Below are 22,185 nucleotides of genomic sequence, written 5' to 3'. Positions count from 1 at the left end.
ATCAACATTAAAACATGTACATATATACATATATCAATTCGAATAAATTTGGGGAAGGCCTAAAAACTAAACTAATACCATCAAAACTTCTAATAATATAATTATATTCATAAATTCAAAACTCCATTCTTAAAATCATGATTTCTATGCCCATGAGATTTGAGGAAAATCCCGCGTACCTCGAATTAGGAAGACAATAGGTGCTTATTGAAGCCTACGACCCGGGGATTCCAAATATGCGATCAATTTCAAAAACCTACGATTGAATCTTGAACTACTTGAGTTTTTAGGTTGAAATTCTTGAGAGTGTTCTTGAGGATTTTTGGTGAAAATATCAATATTATGCTCAATGGGGAGTGTAATCCCATGTTCAAGATAGGGTTTTGGAAAAATATCACAATGCCCTTAATAAGACAGAATAGTACACTGAAATTGGTTGGGCGTGATAGGCAGGGCAGTGCCCTGCTTTCACTGGGGGAGAGACCTGGGCGGCGCCCTTCTTAGAGCGGGGGTGAACCCTGGGTGGCGCTCCCCAAACTCCTTTAGCTACTATTTTTCAACCCAAACACGACCTTACGCCCGTCTAAAAATTCCGAAATTTACCCGAGATATACTATGACCTTGCACCATCGTAGCACAACAAGAAAATCTAAAAATAGAGGTCGGGAAGGTTGAAAATAAAATCCTCGAAGATTACGATCCAAAAATGAGTCTAAGTCCTTTGACACTTAGAAAATTTTTCATGTTTTCAAGTCTAAGACCACACCACTAAGAGTTAGTACATGTATGACTTTTATGGGGCGTTACATTGGTATGCCAAACCAGTAGCTAAACGCATTAAGCCCTCGCCGCCCAGGGTTCTCCCCCGCTCTAAGCAGGGCGCTGCCCCGGTCTCACCCCCGTTGCAAGCAGGGCACCACCTTGGCAATTCCCCTAGGCCAGATTTTTCAGTTCTAATCCGATCTATTAAGGGTATTGTGGGTATTTTTCACCCCCTTATCAACTTTAACACGGGATTAAATCTCCAAAACACAAAAATAAGATTACTTTCTCTCAAAATCACCAAGAACACTCTTTAGGGTTTTAACCCAAAGATCAATATATCTCAAGATTTAACCGTAACTTTTCTATAATTCCTCAAGATTTGGAATTCCCATTGCGAGGGGTACAAGAAGCACCCATCCATCATACGTATAGCATCCCAAAAGCTAGAGTTCATTCAAAAAATTCTAATTTAAGGTACGTGGGTCTATCCTATAACCTACATAGGCTTGTAAACACTAGAACATGATTTAAAGATTATCAAGCATGGATTTTAAAGGGGTTTTGGGACTTATGCTTTAAATTTTGCATTATGAATGCTTTGATAACATTATTGTTTTGGCCTTTAGGCCTTTTCCCCTTAAATCGATTTACCTCTATAAGTATATGTATGATTTTGAAGACTTGATTGAGAGCATTATCATTGAAATCCCTCTCTTTGATGATTTAGAGTTGATGAAACTGTTGAGAATGATTTAAGATGCATATTTAATGTTTTGGAAGTGATCTTTTCAATATTAAAGTAATTAATATGATTTTTATGATGATGAGAGGGAGTTTCTTGATATGATTTTGTTCTTGTGTTAAAGAGAAAGAATTTCATGAGATTGATATCTTTGACATGACCACCTTATGTGTTTGAAATGTTGAAAATGAGAGTTTTCTTACATGTGTTTACATGAGTTTTAAAGAATGAGTTTCTTGAGAGGAATTGTTGATATGAGGGTCCAGAACTACATGTCTTGAGAATAGAGGTATAATCTGCTATAAATGTCTCAGAGAATGTGACTTGCAAGTCAATGGTATGACGATACCATATAAATGTATGTCATAACAGAACTAGAGTATTCAAAGTTTGATTTCAGAGATTGCATGTTTTAAAAAATTAAAAATGAGCTTAAAGAGGGTTAGGTGGTTACCCGAAGAGGGCATGAGTCAATCGGCTCATAGCCTAAAATCGTGTTTTGTCGATACGAGTATATTATCCTTGTACGCTGGCGTCGGCCCTATGGCGTAGTAGAGATAGAGACTCCAACCCTTGCGGCAAACTTGGGTTGGGGGCTTGGCTGCCGAGTTAAGCGCAGATTCCATATAGCCTGTGAAATTACAAAAATGTAGGGTATAGTACCTAGCGCAGAAGAAAAACAAAGAGTGTCATAGAGTTCAGATGATTTTATAGTCTTATAAAAATTGCCCATGTGATTTCTTACCATATGATATATATATATATATATTTATAAACCGTTTTGAATTGCTCTCATATATGTTGAATACAAATTATTATTTTGAATTTGCTCTGCGTACCAGTACAATTGTATTGACCCCCCAACCTCCCAGGGTCTTAAGCTTAGTCCAGAGGTCCTGTTAAGCTGTAGAGTTTTCAGACTGAAGTGAACGGTGTCGTGGTGAGCCTTCTTTATTCCAGAAGGTCTGTTTCTTTCAGACTATGTATTTATTTTGGTTTGGGTTTACTGGGGGGCCTTGTCCCAGTTTCAGACAGTTGTTATTTTCAGATGTAGTAGAGATTTCGCAGACTGGTTCAGAGGTTGTTTAGATATTGTTGGATTTTATTCCTTATTGTTAAATTAAATTCAGAGTATGAACATGTTTCGGTAATGATTTACAATTCCGCATCTTCTGTTATATTTTATGAATATTGTGCATGATTACCAGATAGAGAAGGGCGTCCAGGCCTTCATGGTTCGGAATGCTCGTCACAGCGAGGGCCTCGATTTGGGCCGTGACGATTTATCAGAGAAATTAATACATATATTAATTATAATATTATTTAATTTTTTGTTTGATAAGATTTTCAGCCTCTGTAATTAGTTATACACAGAAAACCATACCATTAGCAATATAAGGATTATTAATAAATGGTTAAACATGAGTCAAAAAGTTTGCTTTTTTTAAGAAAAAAAATACTCCACTATTTGGATCCTAAGCTGGAGATTTATTATTTCTCTATTGATTAGTTGCAGACAGGTAATATAAACAAAAAATTTGTGTTTGGTACAGCAAATAGGTCAAGTTCTTTCTTTAATATATTAATCAGGTATATCTCTAAATAATTTCATAAATGAGATATGAAAAAGGTCAAGTATATGCCGACATTGTCCCTATCTCATAAAAATAGAGAGATTATTTTCGAAAGATCGCCACTTAAATACAGTAAATCAAATTAGTTATAAAAGTAGAAAAAAAAATTACTGCTAATAAAGAAATTAGAACATAGAATGTAGTAGAAACGTTCACTTTACCAATTCAGACAAGTATATGGATCCACCGATCTATTTTGCCTTTTTAAAATAACAATTTTGCTCCTAAAGCTGGAGATTTATTTTGATCCTCCACCCTTATCTTATTATATCTTTGTAACACAATACAAGTGTCAGGCGGCTAATATATATTAAAAAATTGGTGATTGCTACAACAAATTGATCAGGTCCTTTTTAATATATCTTTTAAAATATATTAAAAAATGCCACATAAGAAATTACATATTAAAAAAATGAAAAATTTAAATTAAGAATTAAAAAAAAAAAATGCTGGGGGCTGGGGCTCTAATGGCTCTTTCCTTTGCTGCTGCTTCTTCTTCATATGAAAAGGGAGCTAAGAAGTTGACCGAGAGTTAAATGGATGAGTATTTTTTAATACTTCAAAACAACTGCATAACTTTTGTTATTTCACTCGTTTCCATTCAACTGAAAGAATCAATCTTTCACCACTTCTACGTTTTTACTCATTTTGATTAGTCTTTTGACAGCTTAAGCAAGACACATAAATTGCCTACCTTTTCCACAAGAAATGTAATGTGTGCTTCTCTTTAGCTAGTGGGGAAAAAGCTGACAAAGAAAGTGGACTAATGAAGTTGTTCCCATGAGCTTAATGAAGTCAATGGACAGACGGTATTCAATTTTTCGGCATTTTCTCATCTGTGGAATATCTTTTTGCTGTGTTAAAACCACCTAAGTTGTTGATTTTTTGCAATTTGTTGAGGAATTGAAGCATCCAAAGTTGCAATCTTGATTTATTGTTACTTATTGGGGTGGGGTGGAGGGCGGCTTGCTTTTACTTTCTTTTTAATTTTTTTTTAATTGTTTTAATGTAAAAATATTGAAAAAAAAAATGACCCTCACTCGCACACCAGGCGCGTGCTCTCACGCATTTCGTCCAACTCAACCGATTTGTGCCACATAAGCTTGGTCAACGGTCAAAGGATTTTAAAATATTGAGTTTTATTGAGTTGAGGGGTTTACATAACAAAAGATATGTTCACTTTCCAAACTCAGATAAGTACAAGAGTCCAACAATCTATTTTGCCTTTTTAAAATAACAATTTTGCTCCTAAAGCTGGAGATTTGTTTTGATCCTCCACCCTTATCTTATTATATCTTTATTGACATATTAGGTCACAAAATACAAGTGGCGGACGGCTAATATGTATTAAGAAATTGGTGATTTGTACAACAAATTGGCCAAGATCTTAAAACTACAATTGATGTGTTCTTCCATTTAAATAGAATAATGCCCTTACCCCACCTGCAACAATAATTGAAGTTCTCATCCCAATTTATCACAAGGCAACTCTTTGTTATCTATACAAATACCATTTTAGTCGCTCAGAGAGGTATGCCATTTTTCTCTTGATTTTAATCTTGATTACTTGCTACTATATCTTTTTGTTTTTACATACTCATATTTGTTTTTTTTATAGTATTTTTATACTCATCTTTCTGAGTTAATAACTGTTAGTTGAGTGGCCATCTGAAATCAACCTCAACAACTTAGCATACGTACTGCCACCCTGTAATTTTTTGTTAAGGACACTGCTGATCATTCGTCAAAACCTACAACAAGTAGCAGAGGACATGGATCGTATCTGCAAAGAGTCGATAAAGATCCAAGATAAAGGCAAACAAGTATCAAAGGAATCTTTGGTTCATGATTTTTTAAGTTCAACAAACGATATTCTGAATGTTAAGAACAATATGGTTGGACGTGATGATCAAAGGAAATGATTGTTAGAAGATCTGACTATAAGCTACTCTGGCAAACAGAAAGTCATCCCGATAGTCGGGATGGGCGGCATAGGTAAAACAACCTTAGAGAAAGAAGTTTACAATCATGAAGCAATTCTACGCCGTTTTGATGTTCGTGCCTGGGCTACTGTATCTCAACAACACAACATAAAGGAAATTTTGCTGAGCCTTCTGCAATCGACGATCAAAATGGATGATACGGTTAAGACGAAAGGTGAAGCAGAGCTAAAAGACATACTGCAGAAAAGTTTAAAGAGAAAGAGGTACTTAATTGTCTTGGATGATATCTGGAGTTGTGAAGTGTGGGATGGCGTGAGACGATGCTTTCCAACTGAAGACAATGCAGGGAGTCAAATACTATTGACTACCCGTAACGATGAAGTAGCTTGTTATGCTGGTATAGAGAATCTTTCTTTGTGGATGAGCTTCATGGATCAAGATGAGAGTTGGAGTCTTTTCACAAGTGCAGCATTTTCAAGTGAAGCATTATCATATGAGTTCGAGACTATTGGGAAGCAAATCGCAGAGAAATGTCACGGGTTACCACTAACTATTGTCGTGGTTGCAGGCTTCTCAAATCTAAAAGGACAATAGAAGATTGGAAAAGTGTTGCTAAAGATGTCAAGTCATTTATCACACATGATCTTGACGAAAAATGTTCACGTGTGCTTGGGTTGAGTTACAATCACTTGACTAGCGATCTAAAAGCATGTCTTCTGCATTTTGGAATTTTTCCAGAAGACAGTGAGATTCCAGTGACGAAATTGATGAGATTATGGATGGCTGAGGGCTTCCTGAATTTGGGAAATGACATGGAAGGAGAGGCTGAGAAGTGTTTACAAGATCTTGTCGACAGATGTCTAGTTCTCGTCAGCAAGAGAAGTCGAGATGAAACAATAATTAGATCATGTAAGGTTCATGATCTAATATATGACCTGTGCTTGAGAGAAGTTCAAAGGGGAAATTTTTTTTATCATGAACGACGTTGTTTTTGAAAAACCAGATGATTGTGAGCCAGTTCATGTTCCTTCAGGATGCCAATCTCTCAGTAGAATGTGTTTGAACATTTACGTGCTAGAAAAGCTAAATCTCTCAGTATGCATAAAATGAATCCCTTTAAGTGCCGGACTCGTGAGGAAATGTATGGTTTTGGCGGTGGTTTTTATAGGGCTCTTCTTACCCCTGTACATCATCAGTTGAGAGATTATGACAACAATGATCTTTTGAAACAAACCTGTTCTATTTTCTTTTATGGTCGTGGCATTTCAACTCTTATTCTCAAATCATAGCTTACTCATTTCAAATTACTCAAAGTCTTGGATGTTAGCCACGTGATGATTGATAGTTTCCCTTTACAGATACTAAGCCTCATCTGGTTGAGGTACCTATCTTTGTTCAGCTATGGGAAGTTAGACATACCTCCAGAAATTTGCAGGTTATGGAATCTGCAGACCTTCATTGTTCAAGGGATGCTGACATTCAAGCGAAAAGCCATGTATGGATCAGTTAAAGTAACTTTTCCTGAGGAAATTTGGGGACTAATGCAATTAAGGCATCTCAAACAGCCCGAATTTTATCTGCCAAATCCCCCAAGCGTATCTGCTGACAAAGGGAGTCACATGGGTTTCTCAAACATACAAACTGTTTCTTACTTGTGTTCGGATTGTTACACGAAGGAGGTTATTTTGGGGATTCAGAATGCAAAAGAATTAGGAATCATTGGAAATGTTATTGACTCTATGAGTATTCGGGACTTTGGGCTTCACAACAATCTTGTTTATCTGCAGCAACTTGAAACATTGAGTTTTTCATGTTGTCAAAATAGAGTTTTGCCAGCAAGTGCAAAAGCATTTCCAGCAACGCTCAAGAAGCTAAAGTTGGACGGAACGTTTCTAAATTGGTCGTACTTGGACATCATAGCTGAATTACCTAACCTTGAGGTGCTGAAGCTGATGGATGATGCTTGTGATGGCGATGAATGGCATCAAAATGTTAAGGGATTTACTCTATTGAAGCTTTTGTTAATTGAAGATAATCATCTCAAGTACTGGAAAGCCACAGATGACAACTTTCCTGTCCTTGAGCGCCTCATGATTAGAAGTTGCAAAGACTTGAAAGAGATACCCATTGAGTTTGCAGAAATACACACTACAGCTGATTGAGTTAAGAAAGTGTTCTCCCAAACTTGGGGAATCTGCTGCACGAATTCAGAAAGAACAAGAAGACCTCGGAAACAATCCTGTGGATGTCCTTATCTCCGATCTGTGTAAGTATATATATACATATAGTATTTATCAAGGTTACACTCTGTTTCTCATTTACACAAGTCACATCATACGGCTGTTAGAATTTAAGCTTGCTAAATGTGAGCACATTTGGTATCCATCAAATACATTTGTTTATTTCAAGATTTGGTGTTACTTGTTATGTGTAATTTATGTTATTGTTTTGAATAATTTCAAAAACCTCTCCCCAAGTTTCGCTTTATAAAGTTGATCTCCCATGTGACATATGATACAACCTTACTTTGGTTATTTTGATTTCTTTGTAACAATAACGTATTTATCACTTATGTAAAAATGTATGATTAAATTAAACTTACTTTCCCCTTTTAAAATTATTTTGTTTAATTAATTTTATAAACATGTTTTATGAGTTTCTACCCTTTTATATATTCTATTCAGTATTGCTGTTAAACAAAAATAATATTGAAAATGATATTTTATTCATATTCAATGCTTGTCTTGCTTGTGTAAATAAAACATACTGCTGAATAGTTAATAAACAGTTACCAAGTTCTAGTCATAAAAAAAGTTCTTTTCTTTTACAATGACCAAATAACTAGTGGTATCCGCCTGAACTAAATTTTAGCGTATTTTTGTCATCCTTTTTAGCTGATTTGACACCTTATGTCAACCTTGTTAGCTGACATGTGGACCCTATTTTATGTAATAAAGGTGTCACGTTAGTACAAAAGGGTGATAAAAATATGCTAAAATTGAGTTCGTGAGGGTCCCTGTGAAATTGGAATTGTTGGAGTCCCACATCGATGGATTAAAAGGGTCCTTGGTCTCCTTATAGAAATGGACCTTGGGCCTAACTCAACCTCAAAAGCTAGATCATGAGGGGAGGATTACCCAAGACCATATAAGGAGACCAAAGACCCTTTAACCCACCGATGTGGGAATCAAACACCCCCTCGCACGCCTCTGGAGCATGGATAATATAAGACCGGGGGCGCAGTATCGGAAACAATAAACTGGGTGGGCCTGGCTCTGATATCAGAATCCCTTCACTGGTGCATTTAAAGGTAGTAGGTTGTCTGTGCTATGCTTCAGTATTGCCTAAAGGTGATAAGTTTGCAGAAAGAGCTAAACCAACAGTGATGATGGGATACTCTACTTCACAGAAAGGATATTTGTTACTGGATTTAGATAGCAACAGATTGTTTGTTAGTAGAGATGTTTCATTACAAGAGCATGTGTTTCCATTTGCCAACAGGAAAGATAAAGATGATGCAGATGGCTTTCTACAGCTGCATGACTACCACAGTGAGATAGAACCTGATGAGATTGAAGATCATGTAATCATCCCTTCTGCAGACACAGATGGATCACCACAAGGTGGATTAGAACCTGAACACCTGGCTGAAGTTCTACCACATCAAGAGTCAAATAATGATGCACCAGTCACTACAGAGATAAGAGATATGCAACATCCACTTAGAAGAACTCTAAGAGTAACTAAAGAGCCTATTTGGTTGAAGGACTATACTACAGCAGGAAGAAGGAAGGGTACCAGATACCCAATTTCTCATCATCTATATTATGATAATACTTCACTTGCATACCAATGCTATGTTGATTGTTTTTCTGCTTTGGTGGAACCACAAAACTTTAGTGAAGCAGCTGGAGATGAAAGATGGACTCAAGCCATGAAGTTGGAAATACAAGCTCTTGAAAACAATAATACATGGGAATTGGTGGATTTACCACCAGGTAAGAATGTTATAGGTTCAAAATGGGTATATAAAATCAAGTACAAGGCAAATGGAGATGTTGAAATATTCAAGTTTAGACTAGTAGCCAAAGGATATAGCCAGCAGGAGGGGTTGGACTATCATGATACTTTTTCACCTGTTGCCAAAATGGTAACTGTCAGGTGTGTTGTTGCTCTAGCAATGTCAAAGGGATGGTATTTGTACCAGATGGATGTGTATAATGCTTTTTTACAAGGTGACCTAGATGAGGAAGTATACATGCACCTACCTGAAGGTTTACAGCAGAAAGGACAACATAAGGTTTGTAGGTTACTGTAACTTAAACAAGCATCAAGGTAGTGGAATATCAAACTCACTTCATCCTTGTTGAAGGCTGGTTTCACTCACATCACATATGACTATTCTTTATTTACCTTAAAAGAAGAAAAAGGAATAGTGGTCATTCTAGTCTATGAGGATGATTTGCTTATAACTGGTGACAATGATATTATGATCAAAGAAGCTAAGACAACACTGCACTAACAATATAAGCTGAAATACTTAGGTGAGCTTAAATATTTCTTAGGCATTAAAATACTAAGATCAAAGAAGGGGATTATTATGAATCAAAGGAAGTACTTGCTTGAGTTGATTTCAGAGACTGGTCTGGCAGGTGCAAAACCTACACCCACACCACTAAAATCCAACATTAAACTGACTTTGGTAGAGGTTGATGAAGCTGCTGGAATAACTAATAGTGTGGTTCTAAGAGATGCATCTATTTATCAAAGACTGGTTGGAAAACTTATGTATGCCACAATCACAAAGCCTGATATTTGCTATGCAGTCCAGACTTTGAATCAGTTTATGCAAAAACCTAAGAGATCTCACTTAGAGGCTGCATACAGGGTTGTTAGATATCTGAAAGGGAAAGGTATTTGGATGGTCACAGGGAAATGTAGATCTAAACTGCTGGTGTGATTCTGATTGGGCTGCATGCCCTAACACTAGAAGGTCACTAGGTATGTGATACAGTTTGGAGGCTCACTAGTATCATGGAAATCTAAGAAGAAACACACAGTTGCTAGAAGTTCAGCTGAGGCTGAATATATAAGCATGGCCTCAGTAGTGGTAGAGATAACTTGGTTGGAAGGATTATTCTCAGAACTAGATCTCCTCATTCACAATCCTATCACAGTATTGAGTGATAGCAAATCAACTATTCAATTGGCAGCTAATCCTATATTCCACGAAAGAGCGAAACATATAGAGATTGATTGTCATTTTATTCGGGACAAGATCAAAGCAGGATTAGTCAAAACAGTTCATGTGTCTACGCAACATCAAGTGGAAGATATATTGACCAAGGGCTTAAGTCATGAGCAACATTAATATCTTCTTAGCAAGCTTGGTGTGCTCAACATTCTGAACCCTTCAGCTTGAGGGGGAGTGTTAAAGATTACTAACGCATATGGATGAAGTGGAAGCAACGGATAATAACACTATGGTTAATAGTTATTGCTTAAGTCTGTTGCATTGTCCTATAGTGAAGTAGTTAATTAGTTTCAAGGAGTAGTTAGTTAGTTAGTTATAATTAATTGCCAGCTAGGACACTACAAGTTGAGAAGCTTCCAGATGCTTCTAGATACTTTGTATAAACTCTATAAATAAGTCACTAAGTCAACTAGGAAAAACAACTGTAACTTCCAATTCTTACCATTACATCAATAAACACTTTGATCTTCTTCTTCTTCCTCTTGTAAGCTATTCCAACTATGAAGTAGTATGAGTACACACGTTATGTTGCAGATTTTATCATGGTATCATAGAAGGTTTATTGTAGCCGAAATACTGATTGAGATATAGCTTCAACAGAGTTTAGATCTTTGAGTTATTATATTGCAAAATGATTTATTATAATGTTCTAGAAACCCAAAATTTGAATGAAAACTTTGAGATGTAGGAAACATTTAGCTTACCTTTCTCAATTTTGTATAGTTTTGGAGGAATGCAGAAAATATCTTGTTAGCATCAAATATCGTGTCTCACGTAATGAGGGCAAAGATGTCGCAGGCAGTGGCGGATCTACATGCAATTCAGGGGGTTCATCCGTTGTTGGGATTTTGTCTAAATCTAAAGTCATTGGAAGATTCGAAAAATGTTGCTGAAGATGTCAAGTCATTTGCAATAGTTGATCCTGATGAACAACGTTTACATGTCTTCTGTTTTTCGGAACTTTTCAAATACGGCAGTGAGATTTCAGTGAAGAAATTGATGAGATTATGGATAGATCGGGATACTACACTTGTTCTGTTCTCTTTTTCGCTATACAAGTTTATGTTTTTTTCTCATAAACTGTGAACCTTAAATTCAGTTAGGCTAATGACTTCAAATGCAAGCATTTATATAAATCATATCCGCGCATCCATTTTCTTAGTTACTATTCAGCATGCTTTGTAACTTCTTTTCTGGATTCCATTAATTTGTTTTTCCTCGTCTATCAGAAACAGCCTTACTACGTCTGAGGTAGGGGTGTTCGCATACACTCTACGGCCTACGCTCCCTGGTCATAGTCATTCATGAATGTTACTTTTAGTTTTTCTTGAAAAAGGGTGTTCGCATACACTCTACGGCCTATGCTCCCTGGTCATAGTCATTCATGAATGTTACTTTTAGTTTTTCTTGAAAAAAACCAAACAACTAAATCTCTTTGCTAAAATTCCAGCAAGATGTGTGTTCCCTAGAAGCAAAAATGCTGAATTTACCCCCATGGACTATTATCAAGAAGCTGTACCGGCAAATATGATACATAATCTACGTTCAGATTCATTTTCATCTTCATCGATGAAAATATTAGCATGCTATTTGGAACTACAAATGTAATAAGTTTGATCTCAGATTCCAACCTAGCCATGTCTTTTCGTCACAGGGGGAAACAAAATTGAGCTGAAACACGTTCCCCTGATTTGTGAAATCCAACAAACCTCGCGACTACTTCAGCACTTTCGCTTACATTATGCATGTTAAGAGGATCTGACAAGAGTATACTCGCAAGCTGTAGCCGTCTCCTCTGTTTACTTTCTGGTGGAATGTCCCATTTCACGTAAAACATTTCCCTTTCGTCTGCAGTTAGCTTCAATCTCATCCTTTTCACTAGATATTCCCTCTCCTGCTTCAACGGCTTAATACCGTATATTCAAAAGCAAAGCAGTTGTCAGATACCAAGAGTTGGTTATTATGTAAACGACAGTGCTCCGGAAGAATATGAGTGCAGGGATCGCGTTACCAAGCTTTGCTAAGGTATGATTTAACCATGTCAGCCTCCTAAGTTCTCTCCGCTCTAAATGGGATAAATAGTAGAACCTTATTCATTTGTTTATCGTTTGAAGCTAAACCATTAAATTAATGTCATAGTACTTCTTTTGTAGCAACTATATTTGCATATGGGCAGACAAGTAGTGGGAATATATTTGTGAGTTGGGACTTTTGTGTTCCTTTCCTACAGCTAAAGCATGGGAGTTGCGTTTGATTCAGACTGACATTAGCTAAGGAGAGTTCATACTATTTGAACTTTAAATTTACCATTATTTTCTGGCTTTCAAGGAGATGCAACTGTTGTTCCAATGGGTACAAAATTTTTATGTTTTCTATACAAACTTCAAACTAAGTTCAAGAATAAGGTTTCAAGAACTACAATGAAGTTCAACACCTTCAAACACAAGTTCAAATGAATAATCAAAAGAACTATCAAATAAAGTGTTTATCAACTATTAAGAAATGAAGATGAAGTGGAGATTTAAGAACCAAGTCCACCAACTTCACGGTGTGTCCTTTAAGGAATTTATTCCTCTCAAGTACCCGAGGTTATGGAATCTTTCGTCCCAGGATAAAATGGTTCACTTTCTAAAAGTAGAGGTACTCCAAACTTCCAAAAACTTCGTACGCACTCAACAATTTGATGATCACAAGTGAGTTTTTAAGAAGAAGAAGAATGTTTTCAACTCTAAAAAAATTTCCTTTACTTGAAGAAAAATTCAGGTATTTATAGCCATCAAGGTATTGCTTCTTGAAGAGAAGCAATGGTTCAGAAAAGTGCAACTCTTCGGAAAGTCACAATCCATTGAAAAAGTCATGACCATTCAATTCAAAAAGGTACATATTCAAATTGTATTCTTTCTCTCTAGTGTCTTTCCAAAGAAAAACACCATCTTTTCATTTTCCATTCACACCTCTTAACAACCCACAACAATTTCTCTAGATTTTTAATAAGGGGGCATTTCTTTCTCGACTGCTTTGGACTACTTATCTTGAGCCAAGATCTATCGGAAAAATCTTCTCTACCTCTGAGGTAAGAGTAAAATTTGCATACACTCTACCCTCCTCAGATCCCACTATGTGGGACTTACCTGGTACCCATACGGTACCAGATATTTTGGGTTTATAGAAATGTAACACTACGTGTTGGGCTTTACTAATTTCCATGTACACATACATATGCATGGTCAAGTGTACACATTTGGAGGCTATTCAAGAAGGAATTGGTGGCAGGCAGATATGCGTGGAGAAACAATTTTTGCACATTCCACATATCTTTAGCTTAAGATCGCAAGATTCAAAAGTTTCTTTATTTTCTTAAACTTCATGCCAAGTCAAAGCCAACGAATCAAATAAAAAAGAAAGGAGTTTGTAACCTTTGTCTCCATTATTGAAGTTGATGAACTCTATTGTAAGATTTAAATTTGATAGGTTCAAAATATAATAGTGTTTTCTCTCGTTGACCAAGACCAAAAATGCACCCTTTTTGGAAAGATGATGGACCATTTATGTTCAGCATTAGATATCAGGGACGTAAGTGAACCTACTATTTAATGTTAAGGGACCATTTAGAGGCTGTTTTCTCAAGATAAATTCTTCTGATATCATTTCAGCCACTCAGATGTTATCTTCCGTTTATAAAGAAATGACCTATTTTGATTTAGCATGGATATTAAACAGAGTAAAAATAAAAGCAGATCAGTTTTTTTTGAAACGGAGGAAGTACTTGTTAAGCTGTTATATATCCTACTGAATAAAAAATTAAAATATTTTTATTTTTCAAATTAAAGATAGTCTTGATAATTGCGTCATAGCATTACTCACTGTATGAGTCAAAAAGTTTGCTTTTTTTAAGAAAATAAATACTCCACTATTTGGCTCCTAAGTCCTAAGCTGGAGATTTATTATTTCTTTATTGATTAGCCCATAAAGTATTAGTAATTAGTGGCAGGCAGCTAATATAAATACTAGTAAAAATTTTGTGATTGGTACAGCAAATTGGCCAAGTTCTTTCTTTCTTTATATATATATATATATATATATATATATTAATCAGGTATATCTCTAAATAATTTCATAATTGAGATCTGAAAAAGGGTCAGGGTATGCAGACATTGTCCATATCTCACTTAAATACTGTAAACAAAATTAGTTATAAAAATTGAAAAAAACATTACTGCTAATAAAGAAACCAGAACATAGCATGTATTAAGAATAAAAAAGATTTTTATATCATATGATTTTAAATAAAAGTAATGTCTATAGTATTAAATTTTCTTTAATCTTGTGGTCTTAAACGTATCATATGAAAAGTTGGAGTATTGTTGCCAAAAAAGAAAATAATCATTTTTTTTAACTAGGCTAAAAATAAAAACAAATCATTTTTTTTTTAAATGGAGGGAGTACTTGTTAAGTTATTATATATCCTAGTGAATAAAAAATTAAAATATTTTGTTTTGCAAATTAAAGGTAGTCTTGATAATTGAGTCATGTTTAAAAAGATTCTCTAACTTTTTTTAACATAACAATGTTGCTCCTAAAGCTGGAGATTTGTTTTGATAAAAAAAATGTAAGTGTATAAAAAATTGGTGTACAGAAAATTGTCCAAGGCCTTTTATTACTATATCAATGAGGTAAATCTTTACAAGTGACATCTGGGAAGGTTAATGCAGACTTTGCTTGAAGATAGAGAGATTGTTTTCGATTGACCCTTGCTCAAATGCAGTAAATTAAAATAATCACTTTAATTTTTTTTTAAAATATAATAAAGGTATATATCTACATAATCATTTCTTCAGAATTTTTTATCTTAAAACTACAATTGATGTGTTGTTCCATTTAAATAAATAAAAGCACTTCCCCCAACAATAATTGAAGTTCTCATCCCAATTTATCAGAAGGCAAACACTTTGTCAGACACTCAGAGAGGTATGTCACTTTTCTCTTCATTTTAATCTTTTTGTTTTTATATACTCATTTGTGTTTTTTATAGTATTTTGTTGCAGTAATCAGTTGGTTAAATTGAGTTAATGGGGTAATAGGCCCCTATCAAGTTCGTGTGTGTCGTAACTTGGGGTACTAGATGTTTATCTCCTTCTTAATCATATGGTTTTAAATTAACGTTATGTCAGTGTACCAAAATGCCCTTTAATCTTATAGTCTTAAATATGTCACGTGAAAAGTTGAAATTAAAGTATAGCCAAAAAAGGAAAGAAGTCATTCTTTTTTAAAAGAATTAAAAAGGAAAGCACGTAGGTCATTACTTTTGAAACAAAGGGAGTATCTTTTTCCTCCAAGTATACAGTGGACAACCAAGGTCCATTTCGATATGTTTGTCTTTCTGACTTGACACGAAGTTTTGACACGAAGTTAAAAGAAAGTAAAGAAGAATTTTGAATTATGACCCTTTAATTTTATGCTCCGACTTTCTAGCACAGTCAGAAAATCCTACAAGTGGGTTATCGGGAGGGTGGGGTGTACGTACGCAGACCTTACTTACTGTTTTAGAAAATCTGCCTTTGAAAGGTTAGTTTCCCTTAGTTTTAGAGCAAAACAAACACTTGTAATGGCTTGTCAATGTATAGTACTATGTATATAGTTATGTTGCTCGAACTCCTCTAAAATAACGTTGATTACGTGTTGGATCCTTCAAAAGTTGTGCCTTTTTTAAAGGATCTGACACGGGTGTGGTAACTTTTTTAATGTGTCCCAGCAACATAGAAAACAATACCTAAGTAAGGAAAGCGGAGGTTTGAACCACAATCTTTTTTGTAAATAGTTAAATTATTTTTACGCGTTAAATGAGCCAAAGCTACTGAGTTTGGGACTAAACTCACTGTTACCCTGTGATAGCTATGATTAAGGCAAATGCCTTACCTGATCTTATTTAGTTTATGCAATCTGCGTATCTCGTTATTTGTCCATTGACCTCTTGCAAGCCTGCAGGTTTCAGGCCATAACCGCAAAGAAAAGAAGCGAGAATACAGTAGATATGGCTCATGCAAGTGTGGCTTCTCTTATGAGAACAATAGAATCGCTCTTGACATCCAATTCGCCGATGCCATCCCTGTCCTGTGATCAGAGAGAAGAATTTTGCACTCTTCATGAAAAAGTTAGTTCCCTGGAAGTATTTGTCAAGAACTTTGACAAAAACAATGTTTCTGGGGAAATGTCGGATTTTGAAGTAGAGGTAAAAGAAGTTGCAAGTGCTGTTGAATACACAATTCAACTGAAACTAACAGAAGCTGTATTGGGAGAAAATAAAAGCATCATAGGAATCTCGAATATATGGACACGCCGAAAGTTTCATAAAAGCCTTCAACAATTAGCAAAGGACATTGATCATGTCTGGAAAGAGTCAACAAAGATTCAAGATAAAGGCAAACAAGTATCAAAGGAATCATTCAACAAACAATATTCTGAATGTTAACAATAATATGGTCGGACGTGATGATCAAAAGGAATGCTTGTTAGAAGATCTGACTGCAAGCTACTTTGGTGAACCCAAAGTCATTCCGATTGTCACGATGGGAGGCATAGGTAAAACAACCTTAGCGAAAGAAGTTTACAATCATGGATTAATTCTATGCCGTTTTGATGTTCATGCCCGGGTTACTGTATCTCAATAGCACAACAGAAAGGAAGTTTTGCTGAGCCTTCTGCGATTGACGATCAACATGGATGACACGGTTAAGACGAGAGGTGAAGCAGAGCTAGCAGACATGCTGCAGAAAAGTTTAAAGAGGAAGAGGTACTTAATTGTCTTGGATGATATCTGGAGTTGTGAAGTGTGGGATGGCATGAGACAATGCTTTCCAACTGAAGACAATGCAGGGAGTCGAATATTGTTGACTACCCGTAACAACGAAGTAGCCTGTTATGCTGGTACAGAGAATCTTTCTTTGCGGATGAGCTTCATGGATCAAGATGAGAGTTGGAGTCTTTTCAAAAGTGAAGCATTTTCAAGTGAAGCATTACCATATGAGTTCGAGACTGTTGGAAAGTAAAATCGCAAATGAATGTCACGGGTTACCACTAACTATTGTCGTGGTTTCTGGGCTTCTCAAATATAAAAGGGAAATGGAAGATTGGAAAAGTGTTGCCAAAGATGTCACGTCATTTGTCACAAAGAATACTGACGAACGATGTTCACGTGTGCTTGGGTTGAGTTACGATCACTTGACTAGTGATCTAAAAACATGTCTTCTGCATTTCGGGATTTTTCCAGAAGACAGTGAGATACCAGCGAAGGAACTGATGAGAACGTGGATGGCTGAGGGGTTCATGAAGTTGGAAAATGATTTGGAAGGAGAGGCAGAGAAGTGTTTGCAAGAGCTTGTCGATAGATGTCTAGTTCTCGTCTGCAAGAAAAGTCTAGATGGAACAAAAAATTAGATCATGTAAGGTTCATGATCTAATATATGACCTGTGCGTGAGAGAAATTCAAAGGGAGAACATTTTTATCATGAACGACATTGTGCTTGATTACTCAGATTCAAAACATCGATATGTCAGTATGCAAAAAATGCAGCCCTTTAAACGCGTGACTGGTGATAAAATTGATTATTGTCCCTTTGGTATTTATAGGGCTCTTCTTACCCCTGTACATCGTCAGTTGAGAGATCATGACAACAACGATTGTTTGATACGAACCCGTTCTATTTTCTCTTTTCATCTTAAGGATTCATATTATGGTCTCAAATCAGAGCTTATTCATTTCAAATTACTCAAAGTCTTGGAGTTGAGACACAGAGTGATTGATAATTTCCCTGTAGAGATACTAAACCTCATCTGGTTGAGGTACCTATCATTGCTCTGCCTTGAAAGTTTAGACATACCTCCAGAAATTTGCAGGTTATGGAATCTGCAGACATTCATTGTTCAAGGGCTGCCTGATCGATCAGTTTTAAAAACTTTTCCTGAGGAAATTTGGGGACTAATGCAATTAAGGCATCTTAAAGTGCCCAGATTTTATTTGCCAAATCCCCCAAGTCGATCTGTTGACAAAGGAAGGCACTTGGATTTTTCAAACTGACAAACTATTTCTTACTTGTCTTTGGGTTGTTGCACGAACGAGGTTATTTTGGGGATTCTAAATGTGAGTTTTATACATTTCTTTAACCTTTTGCCAGCAAGTGCAAAAGCTTTTCCAGCAACGCTCAAGAAGCTGAAGTTGGAAAGAACTTTGCAAAGTTGGTCGTACTTGGACATCATAGCTCAATTGCCTAACCTTGAGGTACTGAAGCTGGTGGATACTTGTCATGGCCATAAATGGTATCCAAATGTTAGGGGATTTACTCGATTGAAGCTTTTGCTAATTGAAGGTAATTATCTCAAGTACTGGAAAGCCACAGATGACAATTTTCCTATTCTTGAGCGCCTCATGATTAGAAGTTGCCGAAACTTGAAAGAGATACCCATTGAGTTTGCAGATATACACACACTACAGCTGATTGAGTTAAGAGAGTGTCCTCCCAAACTTGGGGAATCTGCTGCACGAATTCAGAAAGAACAAGAAGACCTCGGAAACAACCCTGTGGATGTCCGTATCTCCGATCCATGTAAGTATAGTATTTATCAAGGTTACACTCCATTCGGTTGTTAGAATTTAAGCTTGCTAAATTTGAGCACATTTGGTAGCTATCAAATACTTAAAAAACTCTAATTGTTAAATTTTACACAGCTGTGAAAAAAAATATTTAATATGTACTCACATTTTGAGGTGTTCTTTTTACAATTTTCATTTTTTTCTTTTTTGTTTATTTCAAGATTTGGTGTTACTTGTTATGTGTAATTTATGTTATTGTTAGAATAATTTCAAAGATCTCTCCCAAAGTTTCGCTTTATAAAGTTGATCTTCCATGTGACATATGATACACATTTTAATTAATTTTATAAACATGTTTTATGAGTTTCTACCCTTTTATTTATTCTATTCCGTATTGTTGCTAAACAAAAATAAAATTAAAAATGAAGAGTGGGTGTTTGCTCTCTTGGACGCGAAATTTTAAGGTATCGATTGTGTAAATTATAGTAAATTATGAAATAATTGAAATATCAAGAAGCGAAATACTTTGTATAAATATTGTTAGCAGGCCACCATTTTCAACTTTCAATAAATCTTTTGGCTTTGTTCCCGGCTCCTTCAAAGTATCACCCATCCAAAGAAAATTAAATTTATTTATTTCATCACGCATAACTTTATTTTGTTTTGTTGTTTTCTTCTAGTAACTCTATTTACTAAAAATATTGTATTTTAGGTCGCATATTTACTAAATCTGCATCTGAATAATGTGCCTTGTCGAACTTCTACTGACGCTTCTTGTTTCTTCTCAGGGGAGAATTCAGAAGAATATTTTTGGCTGAAGGATTGAACTCTTGGGATTTCATTTCGGTTCCTCTGTCGCAAATTACCACTAAATTACCGGTTTCAAGCAATGTGTTCCAAGGAGATGTGATAGCTTTTGTATTGTAACATATTTTTGAGTTAATAGAATTATTAGTAATATTACTCAGTTGGGCATGACAAAATTTTTTAGTTCATGAGCTTACAGTGTAAACACGATCACACACTCATTTTAGTTAGTAACGTTATATATTAAATGAATGGAAATGTGCATTTATATGGTGATTCTTGTGTTACTTTTTACTGTTGATGTTCCGTTTTACTTTTTACTGTTGATGTTCCGTTTGCGGCACAGCTCGCAGACATTTATATTGTTGACGGGTTCCATGGATCGATCCACGTGAGAGTTGGAACCTTTTTAAGAGTAAAGCATGTATAATACCCCTGAATTATGATTACCCCCCACCCCACCCCACCCCCAACCCAAACTAAATTTTAGCGTATTTTTGTCAACCTTCTTAGCTAACGTGGCACCTTTGAAGTGGGCCTCAGAGTCGTAGCAACTTTGGTCATAGTTCGAGGGGGCACTGGATGTTTATCTCTTAAATAGTGTTGTGTTTATAAATGAAGCATTACCATCTGAATTTGAGACTATCGGGAAGCAGATTATAGACAAATGTCATCTCGGTTGTTGGGATTTTGTCTAAATCTAAAGCCATTGGAAGATTCGAAAAATGTTGCTGAAGAGGTCAAGTCATTTGCAACAGATGATCCTGATGCACAACGTTTACATGTCTTCTGTTTTTCGGAATTTTTCAAATACGGCAATGAGATTTCAGTGAAGAAATTGATGAGATTATGGATAGATCGGGACACTGCACTCGTTCTGTTCTCTTTTTTTCCATACAAGTTTACGTTCTCTTCTCATAAACTGTGAACCTTAAATTCATTTATGCTAATGACTTCAACTGCGAGCATTTATATAAGTCCTATCCGCATACCCACTTTTTTTAGTTACTATTCAGCATGCTTTGTTATGATTTCACATCTGTTACTTCTTTTTTTGGATTGCATTGATTTGTTTTTTCCCGTCTGTCGGAAACAATCTTTCTACCTCCAAGGTAAGGGTAAGGTTCGCATACACTATACCCTCCCCAGTCACAGTCATTCATGAATGTTACTTTTAGTTTTTCTTGAAAAAAAACGAACAACTAAATGTCTTTGCTAAAATTCCAGCAAGATGTGTGTTCCGAGGAGCAAAAATGCTGAATTAACCCCCATTGACTATTATCAAGAAGCTGTACAGGCAAATATGATACAAAATCCACGTTCAGATTCATTTTGGAACTACAAATGTAATAAGTTTGATTTCAGATTCCAACCTAGCCATGTCTTTTTGTCACAGGGGAAAACAAAATTGAGCTGCAACATGTTCTCCTGATTCGCGAAATCCAACAAGCTCCGCGACTACTTCAGCGCTTTCGCTTACATTTTGCATGTTAAGAGGATCTGACCAGAGTTTACTGGCAAGCAGTAGCCGTCTCCTCTGTCTACTTTCTGGTGGAATGTCCCATTTCACATAAAACATTTCCCTTTCGTCTGCAATTAGCTTCAATCTCACCCTTTTCGCTAGATACTCCCTCTCCTGATTCAAATACCACAACATTATAATCTGCTGCATTTGATCCTCAAACACCAAGTGCCATGACAACGGAGACTGATTGGTTATAACAGCTTCATCACTTGTTCTAGGTCCTGACTTTTTAGTTTTGTTTGCTTACTTGTTTTTTTATGTGCCAGATTATGTGTTTGACCCAACATGTTCAACTAGCAATGTTTATGAACAAGGGGCTAGAGATGTTGCTCTCTCCGCTCTAAATGGGATGAATAGTAGAATCATTGTACCTTTTTCATTTGTTTATCGTTTGAAGGTAAACCATTAAATTAATGTCATAGTACTACTTTTGCAGCAACCATATTTGCATATGGGCAGAAAAGTAGTGGGAATAACTGAAAGTGCTGTTAACGACATTTACAAACACATCAAACACAACAGCTTCTCAATTATGGAACAACAAAAAGAAATGATCAAATCCGTCTTTGAACGTTAGAAATGGTTCATCTGTACCATCGTTAAAAGTTTTGCTCGTTTATGTCATTGCTGTTACAAAACTGGCTCCTTTATGCCATTACTTTTTAGCAGGAGTTTTGTAAAACCACCTTTGCCACGTGGCCTCTTATTAGAGGTCCACATCACCAAATTAGACTCAATTAATAACATAATAATATTTCATTTTATTTGGTCCTATATCAATCAGATTCAATAATGGGAAAAATTTTTAAAAAATTAAAAATCCAATGAGAATTATTTATACAAAAATACAAATACTGTGGGGGGAGGGGGTGTTGATTTCGATGAAATTGGCAACTGCCAGTATTGCGACTGTTTTGCATATTGTTCA

General features: G+C 35.8%; 2 protein-coding genes and 1 pseudogene across 8 annotated transcripts in view; 2 read left to right on the top strand and 1 right to left on the bottom strand.

The window, feature by feature from the left end:
- Positions 1 to 4,210, bottom strand: part of LOC107841147 (heme oxygenase 1, chloroplastic-like) — a 21,370-nt gene extending 17,160 nt beyond the window's left edge. Inside the window, exon 1 of the mRNA XM_047396395.1 lies at positions 4,207 to 4,210. Within this exon, the coding sequence (XP_047252351.1) occupies positions 4,207 to 4,210 (4 nt within the window). The remainder of the gene's footprint in view (positions 1 to 4,206) is intronic.
- On the top strand, positions 3,350 to 11,474 carry LOC107841007 (retrovirus-related Pol polyprotein from transposon TNT 1-94). Of its 7 annotated transcripts, XR_001665378.2 has the most exons (4): positions 3,365 to 3,950; positions 4,454 to 4,672; positions 6,443 to 7,350; positions 11,062 to 11,474. XR_001665378.2 is itself a non-coding variant. In XM_047396556.1 (3 exons), exon 3 carries the CDS (start codon positions 8,470 to 8,472, stop codon positions 9,400 to 9,402), a length of 933 nt encoding a protein of 310 aa, XP_047252512.1. In that variant the 5' UTR covers positions 3,350 to 3,950; positions 4,454 to 4,672; positions 6,443 to 8,469; the 3' UTR covers positions 9,403 to 10,820. The 7 variants fall into 7 exon arrangements, 4 of the variants coding, with proteins under 4 accessions (XP_047252512.1, XP_047252511.1, XP_047252510.1 ...); XM_047396556.1 differs by lacking the exon at positions 11,062 to 11,474 and having other exon boundaries at positions 3,350 to 3,950; positions 6,443 to 10,820; XM_047396555.1 differs by lacking the exon at positions 11,062 to 11,474 and having other exon boundaries at positions 3,353 to 3,950; positions 4,798 to 10,820.
- A 4,395-nt stretch (positions 11,475 to 15,869) lies between these two features.
- Positions 15,870 to 20,008, top strand: LOC107841008 (annotated as a pseudogene).
- Positions 20,009 to 22,185: the final 2,177 nt, after the last annotated feature.

The sequence above is a fragment of the Capsicum annuum genome, chromosome 9 (genome assembly GCF_002878395.1).
Source record: "Capsicum annuum cultivar UCD-10X-F1 chromosome 9, UCD10Xv1.1, whole genome shotgun sequence".
Classification (NCBI taxonomy): domain Eukaryota; kingdom Viridiplantae; phylum Streptophyta; class Magnoliopsida; order Solanales; family Solanaceae; genus Capsicum; species Capsicum annuum.
Note: the sequence above shows the minus strand (reverse complement) of the source record. Positions and strands in the feature narration are given on the sequence as shown.

Bases quoted from the DNA above. Each gene is read 5' to 3' on its own strand.
- LOC107841007 (XM_047396556.1), top strand. From the start codon at position 8,470: ATGATGGGATACTCTACTTCACAGAAAGGATATTTGTTACTGGATTTA.